Raw genomic sequence first — 16,113 nt, forward strand, 5'->3', positions numbered from 1 at the left:
AATGGAGCTGACCGGATGGAGGGATGGAGAGAGCTTACAGAAGGCATGGGAGACTCGAAAATGCTATGATATTATTTCATATTAATACTAAATCGGTGGTAATGATGTTGGGCCTTTGAGTGTTTTGTTATTGTAAATTGACTGATTGTTTTTTTTTTAACACTTGCATTGATAAATTGATAACATGCAACCAAAGGAAACAGTACCCACTGTATCGCTCATTAAAAACACCTTCACACAAAATGAGGACCACTCGAGTGGGGGCACCCTTCTGTTTTTTAGGTTTGGAACCAATTTTTCAATTTACCAAATAGCGACACCGAGCTTTGATGATGACACAAGGAGTATCAGGTGTGTGTGGTTTGCTAGTGACTTCACTCAAGAGTTGAAGGCTAGGCAGGGGTTACACTCAGGGCAAATTTAAACACAGGACTCTAAACAAATCCCTCTAACCCTCAGTCATGGTAACAGATGGTTGGAAAATGTTGTAGTGGTGTTTTAGGAGAACTAGAGAAAAAACATGTAACCTACAATATGTTTTTTGTACTTTAATTCATACAAAAACTCTTCTTTCATTTTGTAAAACTGCTAAGCTAAGATCAAGGTTAGGGGTGTTTACATTTTTGCATAACTCCTGTCATCCTGTCTTCAATTACAAGTTAAGCATGTTTTTTTATTCTGTACAATTTTAGTTCCAACAGTGACAATATACAGTTGATAAAAAGCAGTTTCTTCTACAAGAAATAAAATAGGATTAAATACGCTATATTTCTCGATTTTAGAGCACAGTTTCTATTTTTTATTTAACAGAAACAAAAAAAGTAATAAAACAAAACATATCACATGACATTTCTTTTTTACCTGCCACATATTATGTTGAAGGCGCTCCATACATGCTCCATTTTCTCTAAATTCCAAGAACATTTTCTGGTGGGTTGTTAGCGATGTTAATCCCAAATATAATCGTTTTTTGAAATGTAAAACCTGAAAAACTAAATGTCAACAACAGACACCAGAAAGATATTTTAACTTCTGTCAACTGCAAGGTGGATATGCTGCAGATCCAGTGCATCCCAGAGGAGAAAACAGAGCATGCATATCCAGCCATCTAAGTGACCAGACAACTCTCTTCTGTTGCTCCAACATCCAGACGCTTATGTGTCCATTAAAGGCACTTTTGACAGTGGACTGTGGTTAGCTTGGACACTTCTACTGGTTTGCAGCTATGCAGCATGGGGTGCTACATTGTGTGTTGTGAGAAATTTCTCCCATAGCCATCATTAAAAACATTCTGAGACTTCCTGTACAGTAGTCCTTCTGTCAGTTCTGACCAGAAGCCTTCGTTGCCCTCACACATCAATAAGCTCTGGGCACCCAACACCTTGTCACTGAATTTTGATTTGCTCTAATCACCACAGCTGACCAGGAACACCACAAAAGCCTTGTCATTTTGGAGATGCTCTGACCCTAGACGTAACAATTTGGCCCTTGTCAAACTTATGTCTTTATGCCCAAACATTTCTCTTGCATCCAACATGCAGACCACGAGAACCGACTGTTCAGTTATTGTCTAACATTTTTCCCAGAACTTTAATTTATACAGAGGAGGTATATTCTGTATTTTTCATATTATTCATAAGATCCATGAGCTTACCAGACTTGACTGTTGCCAAATGTGACTCCTTGTTGTTGAACAGATAAATAATTGCACACAGAATAAATAAATAAAATGCTAATGGCATAGCTAATTCAGTATCCTCATTGTTGCTGAAAAAAATCCACAAATTTATTTCCAAGGTCAACAAACATGCATGACTAATGTGCTGAACATACATGCCTAATGTGCCGCTCCTACAAACGTAAAGGGACTGCAGCTAATGGAATATCAGATGTTTTGGGCATTCATTCTCATTTTAATCTTTGTGAGATTATGCACACAAAACATGGAGAAATGTCTCTTTCTATAAAACTGAAGTTTGATATATCAATCTCTCCAAGGTCAAGAGAGCAGAAAATTTTCCATCTGTGACCAAGAAACTCCCGTACATGTGGCTGTAATTACGGAAATCAGATACAAAACGCCCCCCACACACACACACATACACAAAAAGGAGGAAAGAAGACAAAGAAATTACAGAAAAGAAAATTCATACTTGGAAAAGACCTGTTAATGTTTCTGACACCTTCAGCACCAAACCAGTTTAATGAACTTGTGTACACCATAATCAAAAGCTCTGAGCTCTTCAAAGAATGGTGCATATGTCAGCTCTGGGTTGATGCACTGCAGAGCCACAAATTGTATCAAATTCATTGACTCACCCAGGCACAAATGATAGCTTCTTTTGCCAGAGTTTTTAAACTAGACACAGCTGTAATATGTATGTTTCCTTAGCACTAAGTCAATCAGGGGGTTGAATATACATTGTCGCTTTCATGCAAAAACCAAGTATCTGCATGTCTGCCATTTGTCACTTTTTGATATAATGTGAATCTGACAGTTTTTCTTTACATTATGTCTTAATTTAATGATGAATAGACCAATAGAAACACTCCAAAATGACTTAGATTTTTTTCACATTGACTTCCACTAAAAGTTAAGAAGGTTTTCACCTTGTCCTGTGAAATTGCCGTCTTGGAGATGCAAGGTTTTTGCAGGACAGCAACAATATACATATAAAATAATAGATTTCAATATTTATATAAGGTTATGAAATTGATACGATTTTAACATTGCTCAGATATATTGTACTATGCTTCACTATAATTTATGTTTCATTTGATTTGTTATAAATCTGTATAGTAATGTATTTATCTATATGTCTTTTTTCTGTGTTGTTCATCTATTTAATCTTTTTCTTTTCACATCTATTTCATCTCCTTCAATGTAAATCACTTTGAATGACCTCAAAGTGACGTGTACGAAACATGTTGTACAAATAAATGTGTCTTGCCTTGTCTATGTATTCACAATTCAAGTGAGGATCAATATACTTTTACAAATATTCCAGCATTACAGATCTGGGAAAATTATAACCCTACATCTGGAATGGAATCTAAGACAGATTTTACAAAATTACCTTATTTATAAATAACCAAGCAGAAAAAATAGAACATGCAAACACAAAGCTGTCAATAGAGAAAGTAAACTGAATGTATGTGTAACTCTTTGTTGTAGCTCACTTGTCATAAAATATGTAATTACAATGAATAATTACATTTGAATAAAACTAATAATCAGCAGCCAGAAGGATAGTAATGATGAAGAAGAAAAAGCAGAAGAAAAAGAAGAGGAGGGTGGAAGGAGAGAGGCAGAACGAGAAAGACAGAGAGAGAAATAGGGGCGGGCAAAACAGAGAGCAGAGTGTGGCCAGTGTTCGCAAGGTCCACCCTACACCACGGCAAGCCTGTGGCGGTGAGGTGGAAAAAAAAATACCAGCGTGAGAAGTGAGAAGGATGGAGGGATAACCATGGGCCACCCAGTCCTGAGGACAGGAGAAGAGGAGGGTACGGGGCTGAGGAGCACCACCAGAGAGGCAGTCAGGGGAGGAGGGGAGAGTTATTAACTTAGCCCTGAAACACCTACTTAATATAGGGGCCAGCAGTGATAGCTAACAGAGCCTGGCAGAGGTGACAGCTCTTGGACCTGCTTGAGGAAATCCAATTGAAAAGCAGCCAAGAGGAACAACAAGCGCAAAACAGATGTTCCCTCCACCACTGGGTGCAACCGTGTATACAGCAGAAATACCTCGCCCTCCTCTCAAATCTGACACACACTGACAAAAACAACAATCATGGCCGTAATAATATCCACATTTATATGCCTTTTAGCAAGAGAGGCTACTAAGACTTCTCTTTGTAAGCCGAGGAAGCATTAAGAAACACAGATATCGCCTAGATTCACATAAAGACTTTTTCACAACAGCACAATAGAGTACAATACAGCTTCAGTGCACACTTAATAACTAGCTTACCCCTAAGGCCAAATCCACCTTTAAGTGCCATCAACAATACAGAGATGGGAAAAGGATATCATGGAGCAATTTGCTATGTATGCTGTGAAAGTCATCTGTCCAGGAGAATGTGGGAGGTAACACCTACAGTTAAATAACTGTAAATTGCAGGGGATTTTGCACATGGAATGAGAAAAATCTGTCGAGCTTTCATTCCATGCTCAGCAGCACATTTTCAAAACTGTGGGATTATAAGGTTATAAGCTGATTGAAATACCGTAAGCTCATTTTAATATTACAGTTACAGTTAATTAAAAAATAACGATGTAAGCTGTCACTTACAGTTAATAATAGTAAACTACATTTTCTCACCATCAAATATACTTACATAAATCATATATATGATGTTCAGAAAGAAGAGTGAACAGCCTTAATTAGAACAGTATGTTACCACACTGTTGGACCATGAGTTTAGTGTTCATTGATGCTATGTTATTGAAATCTAATTAAGCTCTCAAAGATATGATTCATGAAAAGAATATAACAGAATGTTCTTGCAAGACCTGTAGGCTTAATATTTCATAATCATGGCATTCATGTATCGATTATCTGTCAATACTAATATAATCCCAACATCACTGTGCATCCCTAATAAAAACCGCCAGTCAATATCAATACAAGTATTTCACTGGCCTTAGTGGCCTGCATGGAAGAGTTCAAAGATAATAGCCAAGACTTATAGCTGTTTATGCAAACAATTGGACATCCCTGGTTACATGACATGTTCTGCTGATTTCCAAAGTGTAAATTACTGAGCATATCCTCTACAGAAAACAATGGCTCTAAAAATGGGGAACAATGAATAACATTTAATATATTTCCCCAATATTTTAAAATGAGCAAATAAAGAAGTTTTTTCTCACAACAAAACATGGCCTTTGACCAGGGGTGCCCAAACCTTGTTGGTTTTTACTTAATAAGGGAACAAGGTGCTCCAAACCAGAGATTCAGGGTCAGACTGTACAGCAAACAGTTGTTGGGAGTTACTTTTATCAAAAATTCCAAGAACAATCTGTAGAGGGACGCTAACAACGTTGATGTTAAATAGAACCGCCTTTGAAATGTAATACACTGAAATACTAGATGCTATAGTGCTCAAAAAACAGCTTTCAATATGTTTGTCATTACAGACATGTCTGAGAATGCGGTTAAAAAACCTGACCAATGTCAGACTGACACACATCAGTCTTCTGTGAAATGATGACTTGTGAACTTTACTTGTAAGCTTTTGTTTTCATAAAAGCCAGGATACAGTGAATCCGCAGGGGAAACTGCATCCCAAAAACTCATGGTGCACATATGTGGGGGTGAGTGAGTAAGTGAGAGAGGGAGAAAGAGAGAAAGGAAAGGGAGAGAGAGAGAGAATGAATGGTAAACAAACCAGCTTTTAAACAAGACAATTTCACATTGCATACTCGCAGGGCCAAGTCAAACATCCCTGCAGAAAATTGATACAAACGTTTAGCACATGGGTCAAACCACGCTCTTTGAACTTGCGGAGGAAAGAGACGTCTGTGTGCCAAAAAACTGTTTAATTAAAAATACTTAGGTATCCAACAGACATTTCTGACTGCCCCTTGTCAAAACGCATGAGACTGTACTGCCAGTGTCAGGCATATTCTAATTACATAGTTTCCACTGACAGCGGGAAAAATGTGAAGCCGTAGCCAGTAAAGACAGCACAGCTGGGCCTCGAGCTCTCACCAAACTCGGGCTCGTTCTCAGTTAGCATGTCAACTTCATCAGACAAAGTGCAGACGCACTGTTGTTTAAAACCGCCACAAGCCATCTTGATGGTTTAAAAAACAAAAAAACAGCAGATATGCGGAGAGTGTTTAATATTGAGTTTGAAAACATTCGCAAGAAATGAGAACGGAGTTGGAATTTCTTTGAATGGACATTGTAAATCAGAGCAGTCGATCATAATAAACACTCATGGTATATTTATCATCAAAGGCGATACAACTGTTTGTTTGAAAGACTAATCTCTCCCATAAATTATATTTTACTGAACATAATTCACAACTCCTGTTTGATAAATTTAGCATCATCTGTTCATGTTCCATTTTAGCACACCACTTAAAAAGCCCAGCAGCCTGCAAAAGCATTTTATTACAAACAGAACTTTTGTCCACATTTTGGACAAAACAGAAAATGTATTTAATTATATTACCAAAATATGACTGCATTAAAGTTAAGAATGTCCTTTCCTTCATTCTCCTATTCAGCTACCATTTCTAAAACAGAAGTTTTTGTCTTCATATCTTCTTATCTTCATAACTGCATTAAAGGTAATAAAAAAATCAAACAACTTCAATTCAGTTCAAATCAAATTTATATGATGCTTTTCACACATTGCCACAAAGCAGATTCACAGAGATCTGGGTCTGGGCCTACTTCTGAGGAAGCCAATGGCGACAATGTAAGGAAAAACTCAAAAGGGGAACCTATCCTATCCTTCTTAGGTCAATGCCGAATAGCACTACGGAATACAAAACAGCAGTAGAAAAACTGATTAGATAGAGAGAAACTTCTACAATTTAACTTTAAAAAGCTGACAAAATAATAGATCACTGACAAGTGAATCTGAGTACTAAACTCATATCCTAAATGTCCAAAGAAACACACATGGGGGTCATTTGTTTTTCCCAGTCTTCTCTCCAGAGCTGAGTGGGCTGGGGGTTAATGGCATGTGCCCGAGGAGTGCCACATGCGGTTAAGGCACTTCTCACCAAGAGCATCAATCCTTATCAGGCGTTGCTCTGTGCGAGCGTCACATGCAATCACAGCTGACTACGGATCACAGGAGTTCAAAGTGAAAACGAATGGTAGCTCATCGCCATGAAGACTTCATACATCTTAGTTTTCCAGTCTCTTTGTTTCTCTCTCTCTCCCCCTGTCCTCCTCCTCTTTCCTGGTCTCTTCAGCGCAGTAAAATAGTCTCTTCACTCTTGGATCATTTCAGCTGGAGACACTTATCATGCTTTTGCTTTTGGGAGCGCTTTCACTTTGTTTTTCTTTGCTGTCATTCCTGCCATACTAGCCTCATTTAGTCAAAGAGAAAATATTGCATAAGATGTGCATTGACTTAAATGGGCCACAGATACTTTCATATGGCTAAACTGTGTGGGTGGGGGTTGGGTTGGGTTGGTGAAGAGTCTTAAATTTCATAATCATCAAATTTGTACCCACTCAAGGGCCAAATGAGCTGCAGTTAATGTCGCCACCGCCGCTCATTGCACCATCTCACGCCTCACGCCTTGGCTTTCTTCATCTCCTAATGAGTTCAGTTTAGACGGGCTTTGACACGCTCTGAGACATTGTCCGGGGGGGTGATTTTAGACCCAAACCGGGTCCAATTCAAAGACCTGTGATTGGCACATGCTTTCACTTAATGAGGATAATTACTAAGAATAACAAAGTGGAGGGCCACATCTGCACAGTGTAAAGAGAGCCGGGCTTGAGAGTAGCCTACGGATCTGTCAGGGCTTTCTGTGTTTTTCCCACCTAGGGTGCCGAACTCTTAACACAAACCATGGCCCTCCGCTCCCCTCCCAGTGCCAAGCAGCCGACAAGAACCAGATTAATAAGAATCAGCGTGTCTCAGTAAACACTCGTTAGGGACGAGGCAGCGCAGCGGGCCCAGGGGGGGGAATGACACAGGAGGGGAGCGTCCATCGCGGGCGACGAGCCTTCATGACGGCCTCACTGTGCAGGAAGGTCAAGGGGCCAAGAGGGCTCAACACCATCGGTGAAACTCTGCCCACTTTCTTTTTTTCTTCCCCTCTCACTTTACCTCTTGCATACATGCTACTCCTGCAGATGAAATATGCACAGGATTCCCCAGTGCTAATAAATAAACCTCAACCCCCAGACATCGGATTGATTTGCTGTTTACCGATAATTCACACTGGAGCGGATCTCAGGCCCATTTGTTGAATTTGTTCTGTTCAGTCAGAAACAACAGCGCTTCACAATTAAGGTTTCGTTCAAAAGAAATAACGACTTGCAAAGAGTAAAGGCATGAATAATACATACGGCATGTGTTTATTTTGGATTTCATTTCCATGCAGCAAACGAATTGCTCACTTGCAAATTGGCATCAGCATTTGACAGCCTTTATGGGGAGGGAGAGAGAGAGAGAGAGAGAGAGAGAGCAAGCTTTTTCTGCCCTACACTGACCCAGTTCTTGTTAATTATCTGTAAAGTATACCTCAAAGCCAACCAGTCCACAGCAGTTAGATTAAAACAGATTTAAAAGATCTATGTGCTAAAAACTCAACCCCCCACCCCCCTTGCCCAAACCTGCCAAGATAACCCCCCACTCCAAACCGTTTCGCAATCCCATGACAGTTTGCGATGGCAAAATGGTGAACTTATATATAGAACACTCGTTGTTTTGACACAGACAATTTGGGTGTCAAAAGGGCCTCTGACACTACTTGAGGGAGAGGGAACAGAGTGTGTGGGGTGTATGTGAGAAGAGAGGTGGGGGTACTCTTAGAGAGGTTGTAAGGTCAGGCCCAGCGGGTCATGTGATCCCTAGTCCCTAGCCCGGGAAACAGCATGGTTTGCTTTCATATGACACAAACTATTACTAAATGGATCTGGCAGGTAATTCTAAAGCAAATAAATGCGGGTGGGTGCCAACGACGACAAGCTCTTTTAGTGCCATATGATCACAGTGAAATTCCCTTTACTCCTGACAGGAAGCACGCTATTCGCAATGATTATCCTTTGTTACATTCCACTACAGACTTGGCTCTTTCTCTTTTTCTTTTTTAAATTTTTTTTCATCTCAATGCCACATATTGACATTTTGTCAGTGTTGCCTATTCGATTATTAACTGCACACGGAATAATGATCTATGGGGTAACAGAGCTGGCGATAGAGAACACATCTATACACACGCACCCAGGCATAATTTTATTTTTATTCTTATAAATAAATTATAAACATGATGTGATTTGTTGTGCCATTATTTATCAAAACCAGCTTGAACAGAAAAAAAACTGTTTAAACAGAAAAAATGAAGAGCTCTTTCTCTTCACACATGTACTAAGTACTGAGAGTACTGAGTTAAATCAACTGTGTTAAACATTTCTAGTCAAATAGTACATGATTTAAATAAATGTGTTTCTATATTATTTTTTCAATTATTTTTTGTCACTCTCACACAAAAACCTCACCTCACTCTCTCTTTTTCCATTTTTCAGTTTTTGACATGTCAATTTAGCAGTTGTCAATTGCATTTGTGTGAAATTTCATGATGGATGGACCAACAAAAATACTACAAAATGACTTGAAATAATTTTGATATATAAAAAATTTAAAAAAATATATATATATTTTTACACTGACTTTAATTGAACTTTTTCCTTCTCCTAAAAGTTTATTTTTTGGAGAAGTTTTATATTTTGCTGTTTTTGGGTGACAGCAACTTAACATGTAATTAGTAATGACAATAAAATACATAATTAACAATTGCACATTAACTAACTAAATTAAACAACTAAAGTTGTATCACCTCAACAAACAACAACAAAATGAAGAAAGGAAGAAAAAATGAAGAAAGAAAGAAACCTTACACATGATGGCACTAGTATTTTTTTTAAGTGCAAAGGCTCAATAAATGACTTTTTTCCCCAAATGTAAATGACAATAAAAAGTTTTTTTTTGGCATGAGACAATACAGAAACACCCACACCCACAAACATGTCATGTGACCACTTAAAATGCAAAGCTTTCAGATCAATAAAATAAGATCTATTTAGTAAAAAAAAAAAAAAGCATGTAATTTCATCAATGTCTAGTGAAGAATCCCTTTTTGCAGCTGAACAAAGTTTCAGGTTTTACTTCATAAGCTAAAATCTCAATAACGGACGTCACACACGCAAACCAGCAGGGTTTCTGAAACCAATTTGAACAGAATCAGTCCAACCCAAATGAAACAAATATCCGTGGCAACTTGAACAACGCAGAAAACAATCTATTCCCCTCAAAACCAGATTTTAGTACAATAGTGCTCAGAGAATAGTACGTGTCTGTATTTTCAACTGAAAAAAACCCACTGAGCACTAAATAGCCATGTTCCTCTTGTGGTAAGCGCCCACAGAACTACAACCAACTGAGAAAACTCCAGCCGCAATAAGACAGAAAATCCACAATGACCAAGTATTAAAAAACTTCAATAAATCAACACCAAACCACTCTACGCTTCAAATCCCCCCAAAAACTTGACTTGAGTTTGTGACCCCAGCCTTACTCTCTCTGCTCGCTTTACCCTCAAAGTTATTGATAGGGTGGAGTTATGGGCTAATAATGTGACGGACAATGCATGGTGAGGGCCTATTATATGCAGGTAATAGATAGTGGCGAGCTTTTGAATGACATTGCACTGAGATTGGATGACGGAGGGTCGAGCGATTTATGGTCAAATCAAGTCCTTCCTCCTCCCTCAACCTTCCACTTCCAGCTTGATAAAGGGGCATGCAAGGCATGACTATTTCGGGGGGTTCATAGGTTCATAAATAGAACTGAAATCATTTAATCTGCCTGTTGTTTCAGTGATCTTCTTAAACAGAGGAACGTTCTACTCGGCCACAAATTGAACCGTTTCACTTGTGATTTGTGGGTAACTGCAGGAGGCGTATTAGCATTATATGACCAGTCTTTCCTGCAGGTAATGATCAGGTTGAGTGATTCAAACATTTGGAAGCGTGCTATTTGAAAGTATCTATAGCACTGAAATAATGCTATAAGACTGCTTTGCTGCAGTCACACACATAAACATAGTGCATACATGTATACAAGTGTTTAGTAAAAATGTGTTTACCAGGAAGATTTTTTTAGGAGAGTCAATATATATATTAGCCTTCTTTAATGCTTTTTCAGGTACATAATAGCAGTTCAAAATAGCATTTCACAGAAATGGTGAAACTAAGGTCTGGAAGAACCTTCCAAAAGAACTGCTCATAGGATCGCTAGAAAGCAATCAAAAAAACTGTTTGACCAAAAGAGACCTTAGAGGAAGATTTTGCAGACCCAGTGGTGGTGCACTGTTGTATTGTGACCTTTATAGAAGGCTTATCAGGAGAAAACCTTTCCTCACACCAAAATACAACATCAGAGCTTTTTGCCATAGAGCAAAGGTATTTTTGGAGAAACAAGGCTGCAGAATTTCACCACGAGGACACCTCTCCAAATTTATTTACTCTTGCTCTGGGCTTGTGGTGCAGCCAGTGGCACATTATACATTTTACCAAACACAAATTGGAAGACTCTTAGCTGGATACAAAAACCATTTACAGGCTGTGATTTTGCCTATGGGCTGAGGAATGGCAATCCAGGGTCACTAAACTTTTGATTCAGAGTATCTTCCTTTTTTTGAAAAGGAAATGTTGCTTAAAATATTAAATTCATGTTTAATCATCCACATTACTATAACTTTATGCCTTTTATAAATCATAAAAAGCAAGTTAGAAAACGTGCCTAGCTATTCACAGTAACTGACATTTTGACCAGGTGTGCCCAAACTTTTGCATGTCACTGCATGTGAAAGACTCAAAAAAGGAACTGAAAAGACAGAAAAACTCAAGCTACTAACAGAAAGTGTGAGCAATGAAAAGGGCTTGTCAACATTATCTGTTTTATTGATTTAACAATAAACCCCTCTAGCTTAAGTTTTATGTTGTTTTTGCTGCCTATTGAAAATACAATGAAACATGGAGGGGGTGGAAGGACCATAACAGAAATTTCATAAATAGCCACCAAGTTCTTGCACATGCTCTACATTAAGGATGACTGTAGTGCCCCTATCATTTTCAAGGACTATCTTTAGAAAGTAACTAAGCCACACAATTAAGAATACACAATACACATATAAAGTACAAACAAAACATGGGAAGCTATTTTCCCTCCCTTGACATAGTGTAAAAACACCACAGTAATATTAGAAGTGACTAATCACCTTTTTAAAACAGGCAAGATAGTGATCTCTATTACCACTTTCCTGAATATCAAAAAGATGTGAACACATCATAATTTTATTACAGGCTTCAGAGGAAAGAAACTTTATTGATTCCAACAAGTCTGGTCCTCCTTCCTCCTTATTAGCACCACTCGCTAATGGCCTCAGATTAGCTAAAATTGTGGCAAAATGAGTACTAAAGGATGTTTAGTCTTTTCTGAAGTATGTCATTTACATTCCGGTGCCAAGTGACACAGCAAACTAGCTTTTTATCCAATGCTAGCCAGGTTGCACAATGGATCCAGAGGATCTTATGGCCAAGAATTCAAGGTTCCTCTGAGAATGAATGGATACCAAATATACACAATAAATGCACTGACTACAATCACTCAGTTACAACAGTAGTTATGCCAGTAATTATGGATTTTTTTATTGCTGATTTATTGCGCACAAGCTGATAGTTAATGCAGCCCAGCCTGTCATTGCCCTAACCAACCCCCAGTGTCATCCACATTATTTCTGAATTATCAATACAGCATAATTCATAATTTTTAACTTTAGAGTCAAAGGCAAGATCACAGAGTTCAGTCCATGTGATCAAACTGATCATGTAATTATTCATTAATAAAGCCCTAAAAAGGCACCAAGACATGCCATCAAAAAACAGAGCATTTAGACCCTCTAGAGACTGCGTCATTTCTCTGTTTACTGTACTGTGACACACACCAACTTGTTCACACCACCTTTAGAAGGAAGCGATCCAGCAAATCTATGACTTTAACTACTGTCTGCATTAATTACAACTGTGGTGAAATTTTTTAATTAGATGTGAGTGAACGTGAACTATTTATAGCGTGATGTTTAATGATCTGACTCGGGCTAAATCTCTATTGATTTTCCTGTTAAATATACAGCTCTATTGTAGAAGCAACTGATTAAGCAACACAAATTGCCAACACAATATTTAAGCAGCATGCATAAAAAAGCTATAGCCTACTTTTGTTTTCAATGTTAAACTCAACATCGTAATTTACACTTACCACTTTTTGCAAAACAACACAGGTATGAGCTTAAATGTTAATTTGTTTAGAAATTATTAAGTTGGCAAATATATGTGTGTATATTTTATGTATGTCCTCTTGCAGCAAAATCTATTTACAATTCACTGTATTGCTGACCATAATTATTCAAGCAAAGTAGAATTCTAATGTATAACGCAACTAAAGTTACATACAAACATGTAAAAATAAAGACTTTTACAAAGAAAATGGTATCTTGTAAAACAAATACAGCTTGCTATTCAGGATTAAGTTATTCATTTGCTAATCAATAATTTGTGCTACATTTGAGATGTGTTCAAATTCTAGACTTCAAATTATGAATAAGTAAATAAATAAACAAAAAAAGTTCTGCAAGAACATTTAAACAGAATTTGCAGCACAAATGAATGAAAATCAATTAAAAAAAGGTAAGAGAAACCTAACCCCCCAAAATTTAGCAGAAAAATAGGAATATTAGAAAATACATTTTTCTAGTAAAACAAACAAGATGACTAAATTTAATACATTATTAATGAAACCTTGTTAAAGTGCTTTTTGCTTGTCTTTTAATACGCCTTTATGCATAACAACTGTTCCGTATTGTACTGTTCAGTATGTGCCAAGTACAAATACCATTGTTAATCTTGTCATACAAATACTGTTGATTTCTTTTTATTTGATTAAAAAGCACCTAGTTATTAGTACATTAACTAGAACTTTTTTGCAATTAAAACAAACAAACAAACAAAAAAAAAAACACCACGATGCTACAGTCCAGTAGAAATCACTATGAGCATTCTCCAATCTTTGCTCTTATTAACACACTGGAGAACAAAGTTAAATCATACCTAAACAAGAGACTAAATTTCAGTTGAGACATAGTAGTAGACATAGTAAGCAAGAACAAAGTTGAGTGAGGGGGTAAAATAGAGAGAGAGAGAGAGAGAGAGAGAGAGAGAAAGAGAGAGAGAGAGAGAGGGAAATAGAAAGCCTACCTGGAGTGAGTTGAGGAGGATAAATATGTAGGCCATGACGATGGAGAAAGGCACCAAAACTCCACACAGCCAGGTCAGGCCTAGAATTGGCAGCAAAACCAGCACTGCTTTTACTGCTGCCCTGTGAAACATGAAACACAGCAGATCTCTTAGCACCAACACTCGCAGGCTACATCTCTTACACACACACGCAAACACACACATCCATACATAGATGAATTTCTAATGTTTCTTTACAGTCTCTCCGGTCATTCCTGCCAATCTCATGCCTTATCGGGCAGCCTGGCAACTCTGGGGGTCTTTCCAAGCACAACAAGCACTACTGCTTAGTCTCACATTGTGACAATTTCCATGCTAAATCGCTTTTAATTCTGTTTAGTATAAAATTACCTTCCAGTTCAGGTGACCGCTAAAGTGAACCAGCTGTGAGCAAAGTCAGGCTCGCCAGTCGAGGGAAGCGTGTGTTTGATTTTCCCCTGCCGACGCCATGTTTGGCCACCAACTTTCAACGCTTGCATTGATACTCACTCACACAGACTTATTGAGATCCGCACTAAAATCCTTCACAGAGGAGGTCTAATTGTGCGGACCGCACTTCAGATTCTGAAACAAATTCACTCTCACTTCAAAAAAAGTCTTGTTGACCGTGGCAGCTTAATTTGTATTATGTTTGTTTATAATATCAAAAGCAAGTGAGAATATTTATAAGGCAACAGGAGTGACAGTATATGGGTCTGTTGGTAAAACCTAATTTTAACTCAGTAATGGTAGATGAGTCTGTGTGTTTGCTAGACCTCCCAAATGCTCAATTAACAGGCCACAGAAAACCAAAGGTGGCTTTCAGATAGTTTTCTTTGCTGTCAAAACTGAACTCAATAATCTGAGGATAATTTCAAAAGAAACTCAACAGCGTTCAGGTCAGTTCAACTGTGTGACATGCACATGCTGATTTGTCATCATACAGTTATAAAATGGCGCCTCCAAGTGGTAAGTGACAAGAACAGATAGGGATAGATGTATCATTTAAATGAGAGGACGAGAGAGAGAAAGAGATAGAATGAGAGACTACTTTCTACTCTAAATTTCTTTTAAATCTGTTTAATATTGAAGTACCTTTTGTTTTAGTGACAAAGTAAGAGAACACGAAGAATAGAAAGAAACTTCACCTTATCTGTTCAGACACCTGCTCCACTGGAGTCGTGTTAGCCGCCAGCATCAGAGACCTTCTCTTGGCTGTGGAGATGGTGATAACCACCACACGGGTCAGTACCATGATGTTCACCTGCAGCACACCAGCAAATATTTCTCATTTACACAAAGATTACACAGACAAAAACTTAATGTAGAAAGCGGTGACTGGACCCGTGTTCAAACTGGAATAGGATATTGCAAACGTAATGCAAAATCATGCATAATATACAGTACAGTTTTAGCAATTTTAGTAGTACATTCAATATTAATTTAAAAAACCTAGATAAGACAACATAAATATGTATTAGGCTCCTAGTATATATATATATATATGAGCTCTAAGGAATTGGTGAATATTATTAAATATATTAATATATTAATTTAAAATACTAAGATTTTAGTCAAATTCAGAGAGGAAAAAAACACCAAGGAACAAAAGAGAGGAACTGTATGTGAAACAGCTAAATGGAGAAGGAAAAAGAGGCTCCATCCTACCATAATGATGAAGATGACTGGGCCAGCAAAGCCCCATATGACTCCATTCTGTACACTGAGCCAACAGTGGCCGTCTGCAGAGTATTTTCCTGAAGCCGAGGCCAGAGTAATGGTAACTATCAGAACAGGCAAACCTGGTGAGACAAAGCCACTGCAATTAGATGAGCACATGCATATCTGCATAAGGATGCATTTGCTGTACACTGTAGAGGAGAGCAGGTCACAAATAAATTAAATATTTTCATAGTTTAAAGAAATCTATACATGAAAGTGAGGTGTGTTCACATTTACTCCAAACCCAAGGGTGATTAAAACTACTGGAGGAGGCTAAAAAGTGGCTAAAAAGTCTAGTAAAATGATTTAAGCACAGTTAATTCAATTCAGTTCTATGCTGTATGATCCAGTTGAGCTT

General features: G+C 37.9%; 1 protein-coding gene across 1 annotated transcript in view; it reads right to left on the bottom strand.

Moving 5' to 3' along the window:
• Positions 1 to 16,113, bottom strand: part of LOC140538524 (adhesion G protein-coupled receptor D2) — a gene marked incomplete at its 5' end in the record, with an annotated part of 69,759 nt that overhangs the window by 41,039 nt on the left and 12,607 nt on the right. Inside the window, 3 exon segments of the mRNA XM_072661117.1 lie at positions 14,016 to 14,136; positions 15,182 to 15,297; positions 15,702 to 15,835. Of these exon segments, the coding sequence (XP_072517218.1) occupies positions 14,016 to 14,136; positions 15,182 to 15,297; positions 15,702 to 15,835 (371 nt within the window).

Source organism: Salminus brasiliensis, chromosome 17 (genome assembly GCF_030463535.1).
Source record: "Salminus brasiliensis chromosome 17, fSalBra1.hap2, whole genome shotgun sequence".
NCBI classification, from domain to species: Eukaryota; Metazoa; Chordata; class Actinopteri; order Characiformes; family Bryconidae; genus Salminus; species Salminus brasiliensis.